Source organism: Haliotis rubra, unplaced genomic scaffold, assembly GCF_003918875.1.
Source record: "Haliotis rubra isolate DU_JTF1 unplaced genomic scaffold, ASM391887v1 Scf131, whole genome shotgun sequence".
Classification (NCBI taxonomy): domain Eukaryota; kingdom Metazoa; phylum Mollusca; class Gastropoda; order Lepetellida; family Haliotidae; genus Haliotis; species Haliotis rubra.
The window spans coordinates 1,168,965-1,194,135 of record NW_025765237.1 but is presented as its reverse complement, the minus strand read 5'-3'; the positions used below and the strand labels follow the sequence as shown (position 1 = coordinate 1,194,135).

The window sequence follows — 25,171 nt, the reverse complement described above, 5'->3', positions numbered from 1 at the left end:
CTCAGGGTTCAACATTGGAGGCATCTTCGGATCTTGGAGCAGGGGAGTAAACCATGGGAGAACATGAACTAAACCATGTTGATGATACCTTGTATTCGCATACAAATACATGCGAAGGCAAATCAACTGTTCACCTGAAAATATACGTAGGGTACGAATCTAAACATGGATTTACATCGGACATTAGTCTTGGCACTGATCATGCCTCAAATTTGGAAAGATCCTCACGTTTCAACCATATTATAAGTTATCACATTCAGTGGAGGTAGACACTGGGAATTATCAGACCCACGTTATGTTGTATCCAACTCCGCTCGTTGGATAAAACCTAACGCGGGTCTGACGCATTTATCTTACCGAATGTTTCAAACTATCATCAATTAAATCATCTTGACAGAAAAGAGCTGATCGACTGACACAGAATGAACAATGAATGTATCACGCGACATGCACCCGCTGGCGTGGACGCAAGCTTTACTCTTGTAGCTGGCTATAAGGCATTGATAACATATATCTAAGGGTTGGCGGTGTATATGGAAATTGGTTCTGGGTCACGTGGACCAATCAGAGATCGAGGTTCTTACATGAGATAGGATAAATACTTTTGAAACCTTTGGTCCATATCATCGAACAACGTTTGAGCAAGGTTGGTATGAATGAATGAAAGAGTCTCTGGGCACACGGTGCTCCTTCTTCCAATCATGCAAAGCAATGTTAAACCCAGGTTTAACCCACTAAAGTTTCAGTGTCAAACTGACATTATGTTAAAAGAGACCGACATTATAGACCATCCAACTTCAACAGACGCTTCAGTTGGGAGTATCAGAGTGAACCAATCGACTCAGGCTTATACTTTCTATGACGGAGCAATCGTTGTAAACAAATAACAAATACGTAATGGGAATTGTTTTTTCACGTTTTATTTCCACCATGACGTATCACCACTTTAAGGCATTAGATTTAGGCAATGTGTGAAGATTTCAAATATGAAAAACATATCATTAAATAGACGGTGTAAGATGATGCGAGATCGATCAAACTAACGGAAGTAGATAATGGAACGACTAGCGTGAATCCGCCAATCAGCATGAAGCAAATATTTTCTGCTGCGCTAACGTGCGTGATGCTTTATTTAAAATAGCCATACATGAAGGCCATTACAACCAGTCCAAACCCAGCATTGACGTTTAAAATCATCCTCCATTTGGAACTGTCTTTCAGGAAGCTGCGCTTTCGGTCGTCGTCAATATCCTTGACTTCACCCGCCGTCCCATGATCCTTTGGAATGCCGCAGATGACGTCTGCCCAGTGAAGGCACCTGTTCTCTCTTGTTTCATCGGCTGGGTCAGCGGATCCCACTTCAAATGCTGGTAAAATGAAAAACTGCTGGTTGAACTACAGTTATGTGACATACCTTCACGGAAAGGTTGGGGTGTAAATTATATTTAACGCCAAAAATGATGTGTGTGTGTGCTCATGCGTATGCGCATGCGTATGTGCGCGCATATCTGTGTGTGTATGTTCTCGCCTGGACAAATGTTTTATAGTGTTTGGACAATGAGATCTCATACCTCAGTTATCAAAGGACACCCGAAGTGGTCACATTATAACTCCAAGGCAAACAATTGATGCTTTATCCTCGTGAAACCAAGGCAGGGTAAAACATTACCACTGTTAACGTGTGTTGAAATAACCAGGCCGGATATCGACGAAGATGGTTTGGCTACCGGAACGTTTCTACCCCGTGCCCCACAGACAAAGGATCATACACGTAACGGATTTGGATTCTAAGACATAACCCGCGAACTTTGAGTGGACGCGAATGGAACTTGAGATTTGTGGTTTTCTATATATTTAAATCATGGTTGATTATTACAATTAGAAACAACTCCTGGTATAACGCAGTCTGTATAATCGGATACTTGAACAGTCAGTTCTAGTGAGCGAGTGAGTTGGGGTTTTCGCCGCTTTTAGCAATATTCCAGCAACATCACGGCGGGGGACACCAGAAATGGGCTTCACACTTTGTACCCATGTGGGAAATCGAACGCGAGTCTTCGGCGTAACGAGCGAAGCTTTAACCACTTGGCTACTCCACTGCCCCCACTCAGTTCTATGCCGCGGGCACCTCATGTCAGTACCCGTAAAACAATTCTGACGGTCAGGTGATTCTGTGTTGACAGTAGGCACTCTCATTCAAACCTAACAATCCTGTCATATAATCGCGCTGAGCACCCGGGTTCGACTCCCTACATGGGTACAAGGTCTGAGGTCCATTACTGGGGAGCCCACCAACCTTCTCCAGTGACATGGCTTCAAGGTGATCGCACTTTGATTCTTCCTATGATGGTTAATATTATTTACAAACCCCGTTCAGCTGGTGAAAGTTCCTATTTATGTTTCAGACACGGCCCCAAATAATGCCCCACAGCTAAGATGAAGCCATTGAAAATAAGGTGAAATACCTGTTGCATAGCAACAATTACTGAACATGTCATTAGATAATCGACTTCGGTGTGTGTATGTCAATATGAGCTTGTCACTTTCTGAAAACACGAAATATATGTCTTAGATCAGAAAAAGAGAAAAAGAAACGATGTATAATACTGGTTTTTAACATAGGGTGTAACTACTGAAAGGGTCGCGTCGTAACCATTGGCACTGACCTTGTGTAACTTTTCTTCCGATTGAAGTCATGTCTGTCCGGATTCCTTTATAACCGACTGACTTCAAGATATCCGAGTTCGTTATATCAGGCTATTTTATAGCGTCTTCTTTATATCCAGCTTCTATATACCCGCCTATCACTTCGTTTCATCTAGTTCTGTTATATCCGACTTTGTTACAACTAATACATGTCGTGCCCTACTTCGTTTGACCTTTTTCATTGTTTGCTACAGAACATATAGTTTCCTTGTTTGTGTGATTAACCTTTAGGAGTGACACCTATCAATATCTACTCTGTACGCTGTGAGCTATTTCTGCACAGATGGAACTCCTACCGCCAGTAATTAGTGGTTTACAAATTTCCACCACGATATATCACAGAAATTCTAATTAAACAGTGACCTATATTATAATATTTTACGACTATTTAACCTAAAAGCAGATTGTATCTAAAATCTGTTTCGGCAAACAATCGAGGCTGATTAATCTCGGGCGTTGACGTAGTGAATTTCACAACATCAACATTTTATTTCAATAAAGGAAGTGGGTATATATACTCATGCCAATAATGGTTGTCACCCCCTTTCAATTGTTTTAATTGGATGGGGGTGGGGGTGAGGGGTGGGGGTGAGGTGTGAGGGGTGGGTGGGGTGGGGAGGGTGACAACCATTATTGGCATGAGTATACATGTCTGTAATTTCATATCTGCTTTATAATGTATTCATAGTAAACAATGACTTGTTGTGTCGCCATTGTCTTAAACAGGACTTTGAACTTCCGTGTATTTTATTCGATTGCTCCTACTTTGTCTGTCAGAGTTGTCGTTCTTGTCCCGCTCTTCAACCACATCTGAGGAAGGTTCCTCTTTCTGGCCCACCCTCGTCCACCACGTGACGCCTCGCAACTGAACGAACACAGAGCTATGTTAATGCAGTTAACTCAGTACACTATTCAACTAGATTTATAACTTTTACACCAGTCTGGGTTGTAATTGGGTCATATCACGACCCGTCAGCCTATTGTTGGATCACATGACACATTGATAGGGAATTCCATAAACACGGGCATCTTGCTGTCAAAACATGACACATTGATAGGGAATTCCATAAACACGGGCATCTTGCTGTCAAAACATGACACATTGATAGGGAATTCCATAAACACGGGCATCTTGCTGTCAAAACATGACACATTGATAGGGAATTCCATAACACGGGCATCTTGCTGTCAAAACATGACACATTGATAGGGAATTCCATAACACGGGCATCTTGCTGTCAAAACATGACACATTGATAGGGAATTCCATAACACGGGCATCTTGCTGTCAAAACATGACACATTGATAGGGAATGCCATAACACGGGCATCTTGCTGTCAAAACATGATACATTGAAAGGGAATTCCATAACACGGGCATCTTGCTGTCAAAACATGACACATTGATAGGGAATTCCATAACACGGGCATCTTGCTGTCAAAACATGACACATTGATAGGGAATTCCATAACACGAGCATCTTGCTGTCAAAACATGACACATTGAAAGGGAATTCCATAACACGGGCATCTTGCTGTCAAAACATGATACATTGAAAGGGAATTCCATAACACGGGCATCTTGCTGTCAAAACATGACACATTGATGGGGAATTCCATAACACGGGCATCTTGCTGTCAAAACATGACACATTGATAGGGAATGCCATAACACGAGCATCTTGCTGTCAAAACATGACACATTGATAGGGAATTCCATAACACGGGCATCTTGCTGTCAAAACATGATACATTGATAGGGAATGCCATAACACGGGCATCTTGCTGTCAAAACATGATACATTGATAGGGAATGCCATAACACGGGCATCTTGCTGTCAAAACATGATACATTGATAGGGAATTCCATAACACGGGCATCTTGCTGTCAAAACATGATACATTGATAGGGAATGCCATAACACGGGCATCTTGCTGTCAAAACATGACACATTGATAGGGAATGCCATAACACGGGCATCTTGCTGTCAAAACATGATACATTGATAGGGAATTCCATAAACACGGGCATCTTGCTGTCAAAACTAGATACATAATCACAGGGAATCTGGGATTCGAGGTAGAGACCGAAGTTTCCGTTACACCTCTGTAGTCTACATTACGATACCCAGACGATTAGACCACCTGTGCTGATGTGGACAAGAACACCTCCTGCATGTGTGACAGACAACTTGCCAGTCCCCTTATATCTAAATATTGATGATTGCTGAGATAATAAATAATACACACACCATTTCTGTCTATTTCTTGTATATTGGGGGAGATCCCTTTAGACCGGGAAGAGAAACAACAATGACAGGCTCCTATTCATTCACACACACACACACACGCACGCACGCACACACGAGCCCACGCGGAGATCTCCCAAAGCGTCGTACCTGCTCCTCTGTTGGCGGTGTGTCGGTGTAGCTGAAGGCTATGATACAGACGCCGGTGAAGAAGAAGATGAAGATGCTGAAGTAGGTGTAGTGTACGGAGGACACAATCAGGGGGCGTGTATCCGGTTCACCGCAGGGAGGCATGGGGTACACGAAGTCCAGAACCATCCGCACCACCCCGCAGATCTGACTTATCAGCAAACCCCAAAACGCTCCCTGATGGAAAACAGTCATGGAAATCATCTCAGTAAATCCGATCTTTTACTTCTCTGAACGTGAAGATACGACAAACTCTACTCGATAGGAGTACACGTTTGGGGTCAACCATGTAAAACTCTAGGGGGAGCCTCGGATTGTTGTTCGAGCTATAGTTTAAGTCACTGAAAACAAGCAACTATATAACGCTAAAGGAGCAGTCTATGTCTACACAACATCTCAAAAACATCCTGGTAAAGCAGCAGTAAGGTATTTTATGTCTACACAACATCCCCAAAACATCCTGGTAAAGCAGTAGTAAGGTATTATATGTCTACACAACATCCCCAAAACATGCTGCGAACAAGCCTGAAAATCGTTTTGTTTAGGATTTTTACTGGAACAAATATATATTTTCTAAACAATGCCAGCATCCAAAATATTTGATCTGTCAGCACTATATTCCTGCTCATTGTAAAAAACACTCTCCTTCCTCTACACAAATGCCACAGGCAGCTGTCCGCCTTTAACTCTCCCAGCGCCACTTCGTACAGTACAAGCCATACGCAGTGGTGTCACGGGAAGCTCACCATTTGGTCATAAAGTGACCTTCTTACAAAATATATATTGTCAATACTAAAATAACGATGTTGAAAACCTTACTGCTTCGTTCATCCGTTTCCAGAGAACCGCCATGATGAAAAGGGGCCCGATTGGGGTTCCCAGGTATCCCTGGATAGACTGGATGTAGTTGAAGAGTTGTCCCCCTTGGGAGGAGCGAATCATGGGAATCCACAATATGCTGACTCCACACAAAGCTACGATAGCTACTCTGAAACAGGAAGGGGCGTGTTCTAGGCGTGTCACGTTCTCATTTTGCAATCCGGTTTGCCCCCAAAAGTTTCTGCTGATTGTAAAAGACGATGGATGGTAAATGAAGGTTCGGGAAGTAAGGTACGTCGTACGTCGACGGAGAGAATCCTTGGCTGAAATAGCAATCACTGGATTGCCTTCTCCGGGTTCGAGTACTTACAGGCTACCGATTAAAGCGGAATATTGCTGGATGCGACGTTAGATTACAAACATTTATCATTCAGGAACTGTTCGTACATTCCAGGCTACAAACTTGAATTATTATTGGGTGTAATACTACTGCGATATAGACTGCTATAGTACTGTCGGAAATAGAAAAAAACTGTATTTTCTCATTTATCTCTACGATTTATGTAGTTGATATGTGAAAGTGTGAAATATCTGTTAAACTAAGTTCGGCCTAACTACAGTCTCAGTGGTAGAGAGATAGGAAACGGAGAAAAAGGACTTTACTGAGGGGAAATTAGTGCAGAAATGAGCAATGCGGTTTTTTTCCAAGTCCAAAAAGACTTATTTGGAACAGACCATGGCTTTATGCAAATTAGTGTGCGACGATATAGTATGACAAAGGACACTTTTTAAATGCCCAATTTGAAATTAGACGTAGATTTATTATAAACGATAGCTGACGGAAAAATAATAACTAACTTTTATGCCGAAACTATTAAGGATGTAGCTACCATGCAGTCTCACTGTCACTATAAAAAGAAACAGATAGGAGGGGTCGCCTCAAAAGCAAAACCTGGGGTCGGGCTTGGGGATAGAGATATCAGCTAAGATAAGATAATCCTTTAGGGCAATTATACTGGGGAGGTACACGGCACGTCATAACAATTTACAAATAATATCCAGTCCTGTCGATCTTCGGGTAGTCATGCCACCTATATACTACGATGCGTTTCTATGGTTTCGGGTATCATACTCTTTTACATATCTAAACATAAAATACAATGTATGAAACTATATGAAAGAAAGACACGTAAGATGTTAATCAATAGATGAGACATAGTCAACACACATGAAAAAGCACAAAATATCTTTGAGATGACCCCTTGTGCCTGTAGGCAGCACGTTCATTTCATGCCAGGTGAGTCGACGGTCCGTCGTCATACCTGGCTGAGCGACCTAATTGCCATCTATAGTCTGATCTATTGTTTTCAGCAGCTATTTGTATTTTTTCTAAGTTTTGCCCGATTTGACGAGTAAACATGCTTTTCTGGATATCGTATTACGCATCCCACTGAACGCTCAGTTAGGCCGAAGTGGGTTATTTCGACATATGCTATTTGCAATTGTGTAAATTTTAGGGATACGGAGTAACAGACTAAAAACAGTTTTTTTTTCTATTTCCGACAGTACTTTAGTGCATCACGTGTCAACAAGAGGACACATTGTTGGACCGCCTCCGTGGTGTAGTGGTTAGAGTGTCCGCCAGAAGAGCGGTAGGTCGCGGGTTCGATCCCCGACCGCGTCATATCAAAAGACGTTAAAATATGGTACTTGTTGGTCCCTGCCTGGCGCTCGGCATTAATGGGTACAACAAGGACTGGTCGGTTCGGAGTCAGTATAATGTGTCTGAGTGGGGTATTCATGCTTCACTGTGGCATGGTATCTCAGTGGGCTAGCACTATAAAACCAGCTTCAGTCTGGGCTAGTACAAGCAGCCGCACCTACACATACACACGCATGCACGTCGTCATATGAGCGAAATATTCTCAAGTACGACGTTAAACCCAATTTCACCTCACCTCACATCACCTCACCTCACCCAATTTCACCTCACCTCACACATTGTTGATCTGACAGTTGTCTGGTTTTGTTCAACTTGTGAAGAAAGCTACTTATTCTTTAATGGAAATATACACACGAAGAATAACATACAGTAATATTACATGAATAAAGAAACTAATACAAAGATAAATATAACCTTCCAACAATGAGCAGCTCCCTCTGCCGGGCTCTCGGGCGCATGCGCCGCCACAGGTCCATGGTGAAGAGAGTGCTGGCGCTGTTGAAGATGGAGGTGAGTGAACTCATGATGGCCGACAGCATCACCGCCATCATGAGACCCCGGAGACCTGCACGGGACAAAGGGGAAGCTTGTGTCTGGTCTGACAAACTAACGAAAACTACCGAAACTGTAGACACCGAACTAACCTATGAAGATTTTTCATCTTTTGAGGGGCGGTGGGGTAGCCTAATGGTTAAAGCGTTGGCTCGTCACACCGAAGACGCGGGTTCGAATCCCCACATGGGCACAATGTGTGAACCCGATTTCTGGTGTCCCCGCCGTGATGTTGCTGGAATATTGTTAAAAGCGGCGTAAAACCAAACTCAGGCAGTCAGTCATCTTTTGATGACATTTGATTGTGTCACATTTTGGGCAATCGTGCGTGCACTTATTTGAGTTATATGGCCTATTTTGTTGGGACGCATATTTGACTGATTTCATTACGGTTCATGATTGGAATCCTGTGTGTATCGAATTGGTTATTTGGTTATTCATTGATCTTGTGTGGGTATTTACTGAACCGGTTTCTTGGTTAATCTAATCGTTTCAAATATTTGTGCGTCATATCGTAACAGTGAAACATGATCCAGTGGTATCGAGTTTCGGAGTACCCACCTATTGGGAGGATCTCCAGCACCAGCTTGGGGTAGGCGATACTGGAGCACCCAGCCGGGTTCTCACACTGCCTCTCGCACTCGGCAGCATCCGCACATGCTATAACATCTGGGGGTAGATATTAAAGTGACTGTGCTTCGTGATCGATGTTCTTTGCTGGGAAAAACTAGGGGGCTAATATACACATAGAATACAATAATTCTACCTTTGTCTATATTTACAGTTAAGCCCCATTTTGTACAACAATTTTATTGTATATGTAATAAACATATATCTACCTGGGAACACACACGGTGGGTAATAAACATGTATCTACCTGGGAACAGTGCCCTGCTGATCATCCCTGGGAAGATCATTATGAACAGTGGCAGAAACTTCAAATAGCCAGCCAAAGAACTCCTGCCTTAGCGTGAGTTAGACTCTTCGCCGCCAGGGTGCGCTGTACAATCACCTTGAACGCAATTCAATGATTAGACAAGCCTTTTTAATGAAATCGATACATTCTGCAGGCGATTTAATGAAGCATCAATTTGGGAAATAATGTTACAGTGTCTTGATTGTCAAAGGAATTTTGAATTCTTATGTGATAGTGAAACATGCATATTATATATGTACGGTGTATATCATGATACCTTACATGTAACACATATACTTTTGGCATCAACGGATGTGAATGTCGTTTGAAAACCTGGCTATGTATACTAATTATGCAAATTGTTGTAGAATGACTCATGCTGATTAGTTTTACAAATATATAAATTTACATTACATGCTGACTGACCACGTGTATCAACATGGATCGTAGGCTAACATTCTTCATGAATGAATATCTATCTATATGGTAATTCGGAAATTATAAACGAGCGCAATGTCTCGATTTCTTTGTTAACACCAGTTTCGATAACAAGTGCGTGTCCAATCACTTGGTGTTTGGAGACTGTAGCGCCTCGATCAATCACTTGGTGTTTGGAGACTGTGCGCTATAGAAGATGACTTATTATTATTATTATTATTATTATTATTATTATTATTATTATTATTATTATTATTATTATTATTATTACCTATAGACAGTATCGAAACGTCCGGCTAACCGAACACCGTTAAATCACTCTGCTAACGAATAAGAAAATGGCTCTCCATTATATCATTAAAGTTATTATAACATGATTTGTTGGATGTTTCATTAAACCTCTACTATGGCTGTTCATTACTAGTATTACCTCAATAACATGTTTCAATCTACGCTTCAAAACAGCTTTGATGGAGAAACTTGTACAAGTAACCTAAGCATGCCCGCAGTACATTTTGGTAAAGGGAGATCACTCTAACCTGATCACAACACCAGTACCACATGACCCCAAGAGAGGAGTGGACCAGCAGACCTGGCCAGGGCTGGTCCGAGGTCATGGGGTCACGGAAGATGTGGAAGGCGTCTTCCCTGGGTAGACCGCAGGTTGTGTTGTTGGCACGGACGCTGGGTATGGCGTTCATGTAGAGGTCTTCAAGTTTGTTGTAACCACCAATCCTCTGGAAGCCTGACAGTGAAGCGAGACGTCAGTACTGGAAGGAAGCTGCTATGACCTTCAGACTGTTACGTAAGCAGTGTGCACGACATGTATTCTGAACGTGTGCTGCAGTACTTAGCGAATCTCTGGATTAGGCGGGATGACGTAAGTTCCAATGAGACCTCACCCCTACCTCCCAAGAACAAAATTAATGACACACCCACCGACCCACCACCACCACCCTTAAAATCATCATCATCAGTACCGCGTACCCCTCTAGCATTTACAACAGCAAGGCACCGTCCAGAAGGTTGACTTACCCAGTACTGTGAGGGAGATGGCACCCGCTGTCATGACGATAGTCTGGAACGTGTCTGTGTAGATCACCGCCGTCAGTCCCCTGTGCAGTACAGCAGTGTTAATACATACGGACATTACGGTGAGTGAGTGACTTAGCACTACGCCGCCTTTAGCAATATTCTCTCGATATAACGGCGGGGGACACCAGAAATAGACTTCACACGGTGTACCCATGTGAGGTATCAAACCCGAGTCGAATGAACGCTTTGACCACTAGCTTACACTCAACGTCGCCGGACATTACGAAGTTTGATATTCCGAAATGACGGACATCCAACTCCTTTCCTGTAGAACCCTGCACTTGGTGCAATCAGGGGTGAGTGAGTGAGTGTTGTTTTACGAACATTAACAGAAATGCTGCAGCTGTTTTACCACTCTCCGGCACAGCGATGACTTAACATAACATCACTGCCACCAGGCTAATTTGCATATCACGTGACCGGACTTTTCTCTTGTTTGTAATCAAACGCGCATATTCATAATAAGAAGAGACTGGACTCACGAAAGCTTTTCGGCGCTCCCTTCATAATGTTTTACATTGTTACATATATATTCTTCCACAACTGCGACAGTTAGGTCTATGACAGTACATATTTAGATATCAAACTGGCTGCATCGTTTGCTCTCCGTCGGCTTCGATGACACCACGTGGAGCCGTACAACCTATGTAAACAAAGGATCGCTACGCAAATCGAAATAGTGTTACATGTTTTTGGATATTTTCTCAGTGAAACTAAACCATTCTATTAATGATGTTTAGTTAGATGTGTAGACTCGTCAAAAACATAAGAGTAAAAGAAATCTGTACTTTGCAAGATGTGACGAATCGTCACATTTTTCTGGCCTCTGGCAGAGGTACTATGCTGGCTTGCCGCATGGAACTCTGGGTAGGAGAGTGCTGTTTCACGCGACCTAATCCACGCTAGTCGAGATAAGCAAGGGGTGGATGGTAGGAGTAACCTGCCGTCGGACTACGATTACACTGTTTAGTTCCATGTTTCGACAAGCAGAGGTCTCTTTGTACATGGTATGCTGGTCACCTAAAGAGACTCCGATGAGGAGTGTAGGATGTTGTTTGTTGTTTAACGAAGCATGCAACAATATTCCAGCTATATGACGGCGGTCTGTAAATAATCGAGTCTGGACCAGACAATCCAGTGATCAACAGCATGAGCATTGCACTACGCAATTGGGATACGATGACGTGTGTCAACCAAGTCAGCGTGTCTGACAACTCGATCGCCTCTTACGACAAGCATGAGTTGCTGAAGACCAATTCTAACCCAGATCTCCACGTAGGATGTGGCGGGGGTACTGTGCAATACCAACAAAAGTACTTTCTTTGGCACCGCGCGTCAATAATTACATAAAACCCGCTTTAGTCTTCATGTGCCGTGATGTTCAGCACAACCAGAGATGTACATGTTATATTCAGAGCCAGCTTGTCGAGCAAGCCTCTTGTATAGATGCTGATCTACAGTACCCGACAGAACTAACTCACCTAGTATGGTGTATACGCCCGTGACGACAAGCAGTCCTGTTATCGAGACATACATGTTCCATCCAAGAGCCAGTTTGATGAACAGACCTCCAGCGTAGATGCTGACCTACAGTACAGGTCAAATGCAAGTGGCACTTCAGGAATGTCATGGAGGAGGGAGTGGTTGGGTTCCGGGTCGGGGTTATTGGTTATGTGGGAGGGGTCAGATTTGTTCACTGTTTCAAACCGTAAGGTTGGTTTCCCGACATAATTTCCTCACCACGGCTTCATGTCTAGCAAAAAGCATATGGATTTTGTTGACTTGTGGACTTTCCTGTCCTCGGCAATGTTACTGAAACACTCTAAATCGAAACTAAGAGATACTGACGGCGAGTTTTGTGACGATGTAGAGCACGAGAGACAGGACGCTGAGATAGATCCTCATCCTCTGACCACCAAACCGCCGCCCAATATACTCGGGGAGAGTGTATACCTGCAAGGTCAAGGCCAGAACGAGCAGGTGAAGGGGCCATGGATAATATCAGCATAACGGGGAGGGAATTTACGCAAAGTTTGAGGCCCAATTTTCACATTCATTTATGCTTAAACGTATTTTTGTCGCATACCAAAATGTCTATAGCATTTAGCTTGAAGAAACAAGTTACACACCGGACTTCACACTAAGGCCTTGTTATGTAAAATAGCCAAGCGATGGAGGCAGTAGCCTATATGTGGGAGTTAGTTATGCACGGTACTGTACCGTTGTGGTGTCCACTCACCCCAGCAGAGACATACACGGGGAGGAACAGCCAGCTGAGCCCGATCAAGTCTGCCATTCCCTGTAGGCACAGCAGAAATAATTTCAGATGATACATTTTCATGTGGTGAGAACGATTATATATATTACAACATTTCAGGTTATTGGGGGCATTGGAGAGTCTGTTTGTGATGGCTGGAGAGACGGCAATTGTTAAACGTGAGTAATGGAGACGTCACTGAATAAATGGAATGTGCTGTTCGCAGAATATTTTTCACTTAAACAGTTTCACATATCTTCACCATACACCTATATAGTCAGTTATGCAGACCCTGAAACAAATATATCTAAGAAAGAACATGCAAGTTTTAGAATATGTGGCAAGTCTGGATTTCCACAGTTGCTGAAAATGAAGAAAGTTTCTGGGCTTCTTGACAACACATAAAGTCAGTAAAGTATAAGTTGGCACAAACAATTGTTTTCTTTAAGTATTATCATAAGTTTTCATCAGCATGTAAAACGGTGGCTGACATCCCTGGAACTTACACTGAATTCATACGTAACCATGGCAATCCCTGCCGCTGCTCCCTGTCCAGCCAGTCCAAGAAAGTGTTCGCTGCCGATGTTGCTGGAGAAGACTGACGCCCCAACCTGCACGCGCATGAACAGAAAAAAAAATCTAACACTACAGGAATTGATAAAAGTTCATCTTCCATTGCAGTTAGCAACTTTTATGATGATCAGTCACTGGTTTGTCTGCTCCAGACTCCCAGACAAATTCCCGAATTTGGTGGTAAGGGACCGTTCATTATTTATGGCGCGTGTGTGTATGTTTGTGCGTGCGTGCGTGCGTGCGTGCGTGAGTGTGCGCGTGCGTGTGCGTGAGTGATGATTTTCAGGGGGTCACCCATTTTGCTCTGGGGAGATAGGGGGTCATCAATTTTGTACACGTTTCTAAGGTGGTCAGCAATTTTGTACATATTAATATTTAAAATTATGCTTAAACAATATTGGAAGGGGATTATTGATTTTGTACATGACATGCAGAGGGTCACTTACTTTGTACATAAATTTTAGGTGGGGTCATTCACATTGTACATGCTTCACCATAAAAAATCATCATCACCCCATAAATTATGAACGGTCCCTAAATACTACAACAATACACCACATGATTATGGCATAAGCCGGAAGCCACACAGAGACAACTCACCGGAAACCAGCTGATGTTCCTCCCTGCCAGGTAGTAATTCTGTACTGTGCCTCGGTTCGGTCGACATGTTGTCTGAAACAAGTACTGGGATTCAAGGTGTACGTTCTACTAAAGCAGGGAGAATAACTAATACTACTGACACAAGTACTGATTATTACGCACCACAGTTCATGACAACACCATCAAGATTTATAGAGGTCAACTTCCTTACTATGAAGAAAACGACGTAAATGACCACTGCTTCACTAGATGAGAGTAACAATTATACTCCACAACGTCGACCGTGTCGCTCATATTACAGAAGTTGACATCCATACATTTTCACCTTTTATGCGTATCACTTCTAAATGTCATTTCAAGACTTCACTACATCCGGGAACTTCACGGCAACCTCTAACGCAACCGACTGCCACCTGTGGTAGTCTATGTCACATTCACTGCTCTCCCTTCCCGTTTTACGACGTCTTTCAGCGTTGCAGGAACTCTGTATCCTTCGTGGGGACCTTTGTTAATGTATAGCGGCCTCAATAAGACAACGTAGGACATATACCTGCTACCAACTGTGTGAACTTGAGGCTGGACCCTCCATGTGAGATGACCCAATTGGCTATGCAGACACTGAACTGTTGCCCTTTAGCATACCTTCAGCTATTGTTCTTTACTTGAGACAATAGGTAAACAGTTGATTCTCTGTGTCAAAGTTTGAAAGTTTTGTAAACGGTGGGGAAACATCTTGGTTATGAGTTGGTGGCCACATTGTTTTTTGTTTGTTGTTTAACTCCGCATTCAACAATATCCCAGCTATATGACGGCAGTCTGTAAATAATCGAGTCTGGACCAAACAATCCAGTGATCAACAGCATGAGCATCGATCTACGCAATGGGGATACGATGACATGTGTGAACCAAGTCAGCAGCCCTAACCACCCGATCCCGTCGCAGGCCTCTTACGACAAACATGGGTTACTGTAGACCAATTCTATCCCGGACCTTCGTGGGTCAGGTCGCCACACTGATAATGTGACAAGAATACACGAAATGATAGGTTATGTTAAAGATGGCTTCGTTATAATGCACGAGAGCGGATATGTTACTGACAAATATCGGAACTTATCTCATACACAGATATACATAAGTCAGGGCGAGCCGGGATTCGAACCCACCATGACATGGCCAAGTGACGAATGATGCGTGAGAGGACTGGGGCACTTTGCCTCACTAACTATCAGAAAAAATTAATGAATGAACACACTGAAGGACGGCAATGTATCTAATTACCGTAACTGACATCTGAAAAAGTAACCAGTGAAAAACAGCAATCAAATTGTGAGGTAACCTGCCGTCAATGCTATTATTAAAACGCGAGGTTTGGGGAATCAGCTCGCTTGGCAAGAGGTCTGCCCATACTAACCCACACACAACACAACACCTGAGTAAATAAACAAGGAGTTTATTACACAGCAGTCACTGAACGATTTTACATAATCAATCAATAATGGTATGGTTCATAATTAATTATTAGAACATGTTAACAATGCAATCAGCTATCAAAGTAAATAAACATTACATGTAGATTCGTTACACACGACACACACTACATTAATCACGATACACATTCCAATGTACACAACAATAGTTCAGTACACTACACATCACCCCAGTGGGGTTCATGCAATCGACATTATGTAACGGTCCCAAAACAGCATATAGTATTCACAACGTAATAGAATAGGTAAATATATCCGACACATTCATACATTTTATAATAGTCACACAACAGTGAAGTGTCAATCAGTATTAAATAAACAATCCTAAACTGTAATACAGAAGATATGAGACACATACTAAGGGATGCCTCGTTCCACATAGACCTAACGGTTGTGCCAAGGGTAACAAATAGTAAAGAGATGTCCAATAAGATTGAGTTAACACAGAACAGAAATGGTAAAGACTTCTCGAACTAGAAGAAAGTAAAGTTACACACCTGGGTGAATTTACTAGACAGCCACCCCCTGATTTGTGACTGTCATCCGTAATATATATCTATTCTAGCTATCGCAAATAATCGCGTTTACATATAAAACTTACGATAACGTTGTTAGTGTGAACGTGAGATTATGTCATTTAGTTGGACCGAATTATCAATGGCCAGACGCGAGTATGCCACGAAGGTATATGTGGCACGCACGTGACTTGACCAACGTGGCATACAAACAGCCGTAAAGACTGATAAACGTAAGGGACCTTGGTTCTGTTAGCTTTAGAGATACTGGTCCCGGATTAAGTCCGATGCTCGTTATCAATGTGACCCCTGACAGGTTTAAGATTGAGGAACGTGGTCAATTCGTCTGTAATATTTCTAGTTTTCAATAACACATATCGGTATAAAATATTGGTAAAACTTTGTCCATTTTTTTCCGTGTTAATACTATGAAGATGTAAATGACTTACCCACAGTCCCAGAGCCAGGACTAGCACGAAGTACGCCACTACAATGGTAATGTCTCCCCAGTGCTCTAGGCCCGGCGTCGACATCTTTTTCACATGACACTAGCCCTGGAAATCGTAACAAAACACCGGGGTCAAGATCCGACGTCACCTCGATACAATGGGATCTGGTTTGCCGTGTCACACACCAGATTATAGGGTACCCCTGGAGGTTGCAGTCACGGCTGACTTTGCGGGAAATGGTTGATCTCTCATTGACGGGTGTTGTAACGTGTCAACCATCCAGTACTTTAGAGATGGCGTGGTTAAGAAGTCAAACTAATTTCAACATTGCGATTTGTGAATATGTGAATAAAATTGGCTATGGAGACTTTGGCCACGTTCCGTGTTACCTTGGCAACAGCCAACATCGAACTGTTGAAACTGGCTGGTAGCGCACCATGGGAGATCTGTCAATATTCTGGGTGTATTTAGGTTTGGGTATGTAGTGGGGTTGGAGTGGGGTGGATTCTGATTGGGTGGGGTATGGTGAAGGTGGGGTAGCTGCCGACCGGGAATGAGAGTTTAGGGACGTATTGTTTGGACAGAATATACTTTTCATACCGTGTTCCAGGACATGCGGGACTAATATGGAAGCTGAGCCTTCAAGAACTGCTAATGGCCGACCTGTATCAACTGTCAGGCTCTCTCCAGTGCTAGATTTTGCCGCAGTTACATATCTAGGTGCTACTTCACATATTGGTACAGGTAGGGCAGGAACACTCTCGCCAACAACTGGAGTTGTCAATGATTTTCAATTATCCATTACTGTCAACCAGCGCTATTTTGCCTTTCACGCTCAATGGAGTTCTTTTCGCTGGATAGTAGAGACTGATCATTCTGTGCCGTTTAGGTTATATATAAATATTGTGGTTCGTAGTAAACATCTCTTAATAGCCTAACAGATCGTATTTACGCTATTTGGGCATTACATGACGATTTTAATCAGCTGTCCACTTCCCAAAAGATTCCATATTGATTTCCCACACACTGACCACATATGTACAATGTGTGAAGCCTATGTCTGGTATCCCCCGCCGTGATATTGGTGGAATATTGCTAAATGTGGCGTAAATCTAAACTCACTCACTCACTCACTCCTACACGATGTCATACACGCGACAAATCCCGAGACGTCAAGTTACAGATCGCTGCTCAGGAGCCACAAATGCTTCCGGAAATGGAAAACAAGGTGGGCTCAGATCATAAATGCTGTACGTTTATGGGTCACATGTGTTTTCGGGACCCGTTACAAACACATGCAATAGCAAGCCAATTGTTCTCCTGAAAAATTATATAGGTCCGTGAGACGAAATTAAGATTTACATGAAACACCATTATAGTCGCTGATGCGAAATGTCCTCAATTGTTTTCAATAAATTCGTTTCAGTCTTGCTGGGACCTGGTTCAAATATCGTTTGTACAACAGTCGTATGACGCTCTTAAAACGCATTTTCGGTGTCACCTCAAGCGTTGTGAAATGTATACATCACATGCTGGGGCTCCTGAAATATTTCTCTACATGAAGAAATAAACGAGACGGTCTCTTGTACGTGCAAGTCAAGTGGCTACACCAATGGAACTGGTTGTTTGAATGTAATTCCACGATATCAGGTCATCGCCATACGTTAAGTTTGTTAAGTGTTAACGTCAACTTGTATGCAGCCAAACATGTTTACAAAAGTTCATTGGCAAGTTACATTCAAACAGCCAGTTCAAAGTAAAAGTTCCTGACAACACCTGAAACGTCCAAAATTCACATACATTCATTGTCCAAAACAATATGAATTCCCACTAGAGCATGCTTGACCCATATGATGCGAACGCAGTCTAACCCGTTGTCTCATGGTTCCAGTACATGTCTTGGCGGTTGGCAAGGGTTGGCGGATGGTCTTAGTAGAAGTACTGCTGAGTTCCTATCAAGTCGCCGGAAGTACAGAGCTTCGTGAGAGGGCGATCCACATGTGTCCTTTTTTGGTGTAGGTCTGGTGACCGGTTGGTGACCGACTGGTAACCTGACTGGTGACCGGGTGGTGACCGGGCTGGTGACTTGACTCGTGGCCCGGTTGGTGACTTGACTCGTCACCCGGTTGGTGACCTGGCTGGTGACCGGCTGGTGACCTGATTGGTGACCGGGCTGGTGACTTGACTCGTGGCCCGGTTGGTGACTAGACTCGTAACCCGGTTTGTGGCAGGGCTGGTGATCTGTCCTGTGACTCGGTTGGTGGCAGGGCTGGTGACCTGTCAGGTGACTTGACTAGTGACCCGGCTGGTGGCAGGGCTGTGACCTGTCTGGTGACAATAGTGGTCGAAGTAGGAAGTATGATTCACCTCGCTGACCCTTGTACGCAATCGTCTATTAGGATAAAACCTGGTCCAGTTGCACCAGCATATGCGATGTAGGCCAGAATGTCGTTGACATTTGGCAGCACATCCTCAGGCTGTTTTCAATAATCTGGCGTCTTCAGCTCTCTGTCACAGCCTCGCCTTTCTCAACGCTAATTCTGGTTTCACCTGATACTGACATTGTAAACTGTTGGTACACCATCCATCGTTCACAACGTGTCTACTGTTACACGGTATGGGTTTTGCCAATGAATTTGTTATGATAAAACGAATGACCAAATGTTGTGTCTTTCACCAACAAAACATTTACACCACATTCTATGTCGTACAGCTACTTGGCAAGTTAGTATATATTGTCTGTTGTCAGTGTCCGACTGAACTTTTCACGTTACACACTCTATATACTAATTGCATGTTCCAGGATGAGGGTCAGGGTCAGTCTCGAAACAATTTTGACAGCATCTTAAATGGTCGATATTTTGTAATAGGACTATTTTCCAGGATCAGTAAATACAATGTTATTTCCTAATACATGATACTTTCTATCTATAGATTATTGTTTTGTTGCTCTCTTCACTGGCACAACGACCAAACCAAGACCATTGTCACAAAAACTGCGTGCTCAAACAACATGTTGCGATGGTTACAAAGAAAGTATACTTGATTCTGAGCAGTTTTCAAACGTCTTTGGCTCTCTGGCTCCCTATCCCTGGCTCTCTATCCCTGGCTCCCTGTCTCCGGCTCCCTATCCCTGGCTCCCTATCCCTGGCTCTCTATCCCTGGCTCCCTATCCCTGGCTCTCTATCCCTGGCTCCCTATCCCTGGCTCTCTATCCCTGGCTCCCTGGCTCCGGCTCCCTATCCCTGGCTCCTATCCCTGGCTCCCTATCCCCGGCTCTCTATCCTGGCTCCCTATCCTGGCTCTCTCATCCCTGGCTCCTATCTATCCCTGGCTCCCTATCCCTGGCTCCTATCCCTGGCTCCTCTATCCCCGGCTCCCTATCCCTGGCTCCCTATCCCCGGCTCCCTATCCCCGGCTCCTATCCCTGGCTCTCTATCCTGGCTCCCTATCCCTGGCTCTCTATCCTGGCTCCTGTCTCCGGCTCCTATCCCTGGCTCCCTATCCTGGCTCTCATCTCTGTCCCCGGCTCCTATCCCTGGCTCCTCTTTCCCTGGCTCCCTGGGCTCCCTATCCCCGGCTCCCTATCCTGGCTCTCTATCCTGGCTCCTGTCCTGTCTCCGACTCCTATCCCTGGCTCCCTATCCCTGGCTCCCTATCCCTGGCTCTCTATCCTGGCTCTCTCCTGTCCTCGGCTCCTGTCTCCGGCTCCCTATCCTGGCTCCCTATCCCCGGCCCTCCCTATTCCTGGCTCTCTATCCCTGGCTCCCTGTCTCCGGCTCCCTATCCCTGGCTCCCCATCCCTGGCTCCCTGTCCTGGCTCCTGTCCTCGGCTCCCTGTCCCCTGGCTCCCTATCCCTGGCTCTCTGTCCTCGGCTCCCTGTCTCCGGCTCCCTATCCCTGGTGAAATCCCCTGGCTCTCTGTCCTCGGCTCCCTGTCCCCGGCTCCTATCCCTGGCTCTCTGTCCTCGGCTCCCTGTCTCCGGCTCCCTATCCCTGGCTCCCTATCCTGGCTCTCTGCCCTCGGCTCCTGCCCCGACCACCGTGGTGAACATAAATAGGTTTGACATCAATAGGTCTGTTGCACTACAACCACCTTTATGTTTTCTGTTGCACTACAACCATTAGGACGATGGCACGTTACAGGCGCCATGGCCAACCTCGAGAGACCCAGATGTGGTCAACCATCCGTCTTCACCCGTAAGGAAGACTGGTATCTACTCAAACTGAAACGTCACTGTGATGTCAACCTCACCAGATGCGCTTGAATACCCTGTCAGTTTAAAATGTATCGGGGAGAGGACGGCACCATTGTGTTTGTGCCTTCAGACCGTGGCCAGGAATAGTATTGACATGTCTACCATTGGGAGACGAGAAATAGGGAACTAGTGCTACTGACAAAAAGCGGAGTGTCAGTCCTCATGGCAGAGTTTGACGGAGAGATCGAACAGCACGTTGTTGTGTTCAGGAGGTCGTGTCATTCAATAGTGGTAGAGTCTTGGTACCTGGTGAACAGCAGACTGATCTCGCTACTTTCAACTCCAGTCTTCCGGCACAACGCTACGTCGAGATATGTCACCCAGTTATTCACCCGTACCTGCAACAAAACCCTCGAAACATATTCCAACAGGACACCGTCAGAATCACCATGAACTTTTTCAATGTCAACAGTGCTTTTGCCAATGTTAAAACGCGAATGTTGGGGAATCAGCTCGTTTTGGCAAGAGGTATGACTATACCAAACCACAAACAACACAACACCTGAGTAAATATGCGAGGAGTTTACTACACAGCAGTCACTGAACCTATATCTAACGTAATCTGTCAGTAATAGAATGGTTTATAATTAATTATTACAGCATGTTCACAATGCAATCAGCTATCAAAGAACAAAAACATCACATGTAGATTCGTTACACATACTACATTAACCACGATACATATTCAAACGTTTACAAAGTAATGCAATTATTCAATACTCTACACATCACCACAGTGGGCGTTCATACAATCTACATTATATTATAACAGTCACAAACCAGCATAGTATTCACAACGTAATACAATAGTTAAGATACCCGACAGTCTCTACAGATTTTATAATAGTCACAAAACAGCGTAGTGTTAATCAGTATAAATAAACAATCCTAAACAGCAATATAGAATATATGAAACATATAACGAGGGATGCCTCGTTCCACATCAACCTGAAGGTAGTACCATGGGTAACAAATAGTAAAGAGATGTCCAATAAGAATAAAGTTAACACAGAATAGCAATGGTAAAGATTTATCGAACTTGAAGAAAGTTAAAGTTATATACTTGAGCGAAATTACTAGAGGGCCACCCCATGATTTGTGACTCTCATCTGTATTATATACCTGTTCCAGATATCGCAGATAATCGCGTTTACAGATAAAACTTACGATACTGTTGTTATTGTGAACTTGAGATTGTGTCATTTAGTTGGACAAGAGCATCGATGGCCAGTCACGAGTATCCACGAAAGTATATGTGGCACGAGATTTGACCATCGGATATAAACATACAATACAGATAAACGTACTGCACCTTGACTCTAATAGCTTTAGTGAGTGAGTGAGTTTAGTTTACGCCGCACTCAGTAATATTCCAGCTATATGGCGGTGGTCTGTAAATAATCGAGTCTGGACCAGACAATCGATCTGCGCAATTGGGAACCGATGACATGTGTCAACCAAGTCAGCGAGTCTGACCACGCGATCCTGTTAGTCGCCTCTTACGAAAAGCATGGGTTACTGAAGATCAATATTCTAACCCAGGCCTTCACGGGTACTATTAGCTTAAGAGATACTGGCCCCGGATTATGTCCGATGCACGTTATCAGTGTGACCCTTGGTGGGTTTAAGATAATGGAACGTGGTCAATGAGCCGGTGATATTTCCTATTTTCAATAACATATCATGTCATAAAATACTGGTCAAACATTGTCCAGTTTTTCCGTGTTAATACCATGACCATGGCGAACCCTGACATGTCTCCCACAGAGCATCTGTCGGATCATAATTACAAAAAGACACATTACTGTAATAATTTAACAACAGTGCCATTCGACGTCTAACGCACAACGCTCGACCCTTAAGAGAAATTCTGAGTTGACGGCCGTTGTGTGAATACAGGATATTGACAATCATGTCGCTGTGACTAAACCTTGAACAGTTTACTACATGCATTGCTGAATGATCGAATACCGTACGCCTCACTCCACATCACTGATTGTACGAATGTACCATTTCTTTATCCGCTTAGCATTGAGTAAATGCTCACATGCAAAATATTGTATTGTCAATTGCAACTATTTATATTGTCAGAAACACAGGTACACTACCTGTCAATAGCGATGTCCGGAGAGCGGAAGGTCGCGGGTTCGATCCCCGACCGCGTCATATCAAAATACGTTAAAATATGGTACTTGTTGGTCCCTGCCTGGCGCTCGGCATTTATGGGTACAACAAGGACTGGTCGGCTCGGAGTCAGTATAATGTGTCTGAGTGGTGTATTCATGCGTCACTGCGGCATGGTATCTCAGTGGGCTAGCACTATAAAACCAGCTTCAGTCTGGGCTTGTACAAGCAGCCACACATACACATACACACGCATGCAAGTCGTCATATGAGCGAAATATTCTCAAGCACGACGTTAAACCCGATTGCACCTCACCTCAATAGCAATGCTAATACACATGCACATTCGGTCACACTTTCTCAGTAAAGTACAGATTCTAGTACTCTGAGGATTAAGCACCATCAGGGACTCGAACCCAGACTCTAAGAGAGACGCTCCTAATCACCAGCACACACATCTAAATAGGCAGGGGCGGTGGGGTAGCCTAATGGTTAAAGCGTTTGCTCGTCACGCCGAAGACCCGGGTTCGAATCCCCACATGGGTACATTGTGTGAAGCCCATTTCTGGTGTCCCCCCGCCGTGATGTTGCTGGAATATTGCTAAAAGCGGCGTAAAACCAAACTCAGTCAGTCAGTCTAAATAGGCAAAGTAACCAGGCAGGATTCAATTTCAATATTCTTATGAGCAGGGGAAACACTTACCTAAATGAACTATATACCGCGATTCAACTGAGTCTAAACATGTAATCAGTTATTATTAACTCTTATCATTTGAAACAGACATGTGTTTCACCTACTTAGTCCACAAGAGCTGTAATAGCAAATAAAGGACTGGTTGACGATATGTTGTCATAAACACAATGCGGAAGTTAAATTCCAAACATGTTCAGCAAGGATGTACCCTCCAAGTGTTTTGTTCAGGGGCTCCTTTCACGAAGCAACCTTTACTAAGGTTAACCTTAACTCCCATTCTTTAACATTGCACTAAGGTTACCTTCGCGACTTGCGATCAAGTTAGTGCTTTGTGAAAGGAGGCCCTGGACAATATCAGTTATGACGTATAGATATGACACAACCTTGACTTTCCCATGTCAAGTAAGTGTGACGAGGTTCACATCAAGGGAACCCTGTACTTTAAATGCGCAATTGCTTTTATCTAGGTTTGTAAGAAACTATGACACCATACTTCACTATGACGTCGCTCTGGAGGGCCAGGGTCAGTTCTTGTCGGTGGTCTATGCTTCTTGAAGGGCCAGGGTCAGTTGCGGTGGTCTGTGCTTCTTTGAAGGCCAGGGTCAGTTCTTTGGTCTGTGCTTCTTGAAGGGCCAGGGTCAGTCTCGGGGGTCTGTGCTTCTTGTTTCTGTAAGGCCAGGGTCAGTTCTTGTCGGGGGTCTATGCTTCTTAAAGGGCCAGGGTCAGTTCTTGTCGGTGATGATGGTCTTCATGCCTTGAAGGGCCAGGGTCACTTCTTGTCGGTGGTCTGTGCTTCTTAAAGGGCCAGGGTCATTCTTGTCGGTCTGTGCTTCTTGAAGGCCAGGGTACTTCATGGAAGGGCCAGGGCCTTGTCGAAGTCTGTGCTTCTTGTCAGTTCTTGTCGGTGGTCTATGCTTCTTAAAGGGCCAGGGTCAGTCTTGTCGGTGGTCTGTGCGTTTGAAGGGCCAGGGTCACTTCTTGTCGGTGGTCTGTGCTTCTTGAAGGGCCAGGGCCAGGGGTCAGCTTCTTGAAGGCCAGGGTCACTTCTTGTCGTGGTCTGTGCTTCTTGAAGGGCCAGGGTCAGTTCTTGTCGGTGGTCTGTGCTTCTCAGTTCTTGTCGGGGGCTATGCAGGGTCAGTTCTTGCTCTTGAAGGGCCAGGGTCAGTTCTTGTCGGTGGTCTGTGCTTCTTGAAGGGCCAGGGTCAGTTCTTGTCGGTGGTCTATGCTTCTTGAAGGGGCCAGGGTCAGGGGGTCTCTTGTCAGTTCTTGTCGGTGGTCTGTGCTTCTTGAAGGGCCAGGGTCACTTCTTGTGCTATCTTGAAGGGCCAGGGTCTGTTCTCTTGAAGGGCCAGGGTCGGTGGTCTGTGCTTCTTGGGCCAGGGTCAGTTCTTGTCGGTGGTCTGTGCTTCTTGAAGGGCCAGGGTCAGTTCTTGTCTGGTGGTCTATGCTTCTTCTTTTGAGGGCCAGGGTCAGTTGTCAGTGGGTCCCATACTTCTTGAAGGGGTCAGGGTCAGTTCCTGTCGGTG

The 25,171-nt window shown here is 44.3% G+C and overlaps 1 protein-coding gene across 1 annotated transcript; it reads right to left on the bottom strand.

Annotated features, from left to right (window-relative positions):
- Positions 1-898: 898 nt before the first annotated feature.
- Positions 899-23,689, bottom strand: LOC124267421 (sodium/glucose cotransporter 5-like). Its single transcript, XM_046702337.1, is given in 17 exon segments — positions 899-1,367; positions 3,472-3,571; positions 5,106-5,321; positions 5,964-6,132; positions 8,101-8,251; positions 8,800-8,907; positions 9,116-9,190; positions 9,193-9,250; positions 10,132-10,337; positions 10,628-10,708; positions 12,169-12,274; positions 12,536-12,640; positions 12,927-12,986; positions 13,451-13,555; positions 14,118-14,189; positions 16,569-16,673; positions 23,655-23,689. Coding segments are annotated over 16 exon segments (1,935 nt in total). The 5' UTR covers positions 16,653-16,673; positions 23,655-23,689; the 3' UTR covers positions 899-1,128.
- Between the last annotated feature and the right edge of the window lie 1,482 nt (positions 23,690-25,171).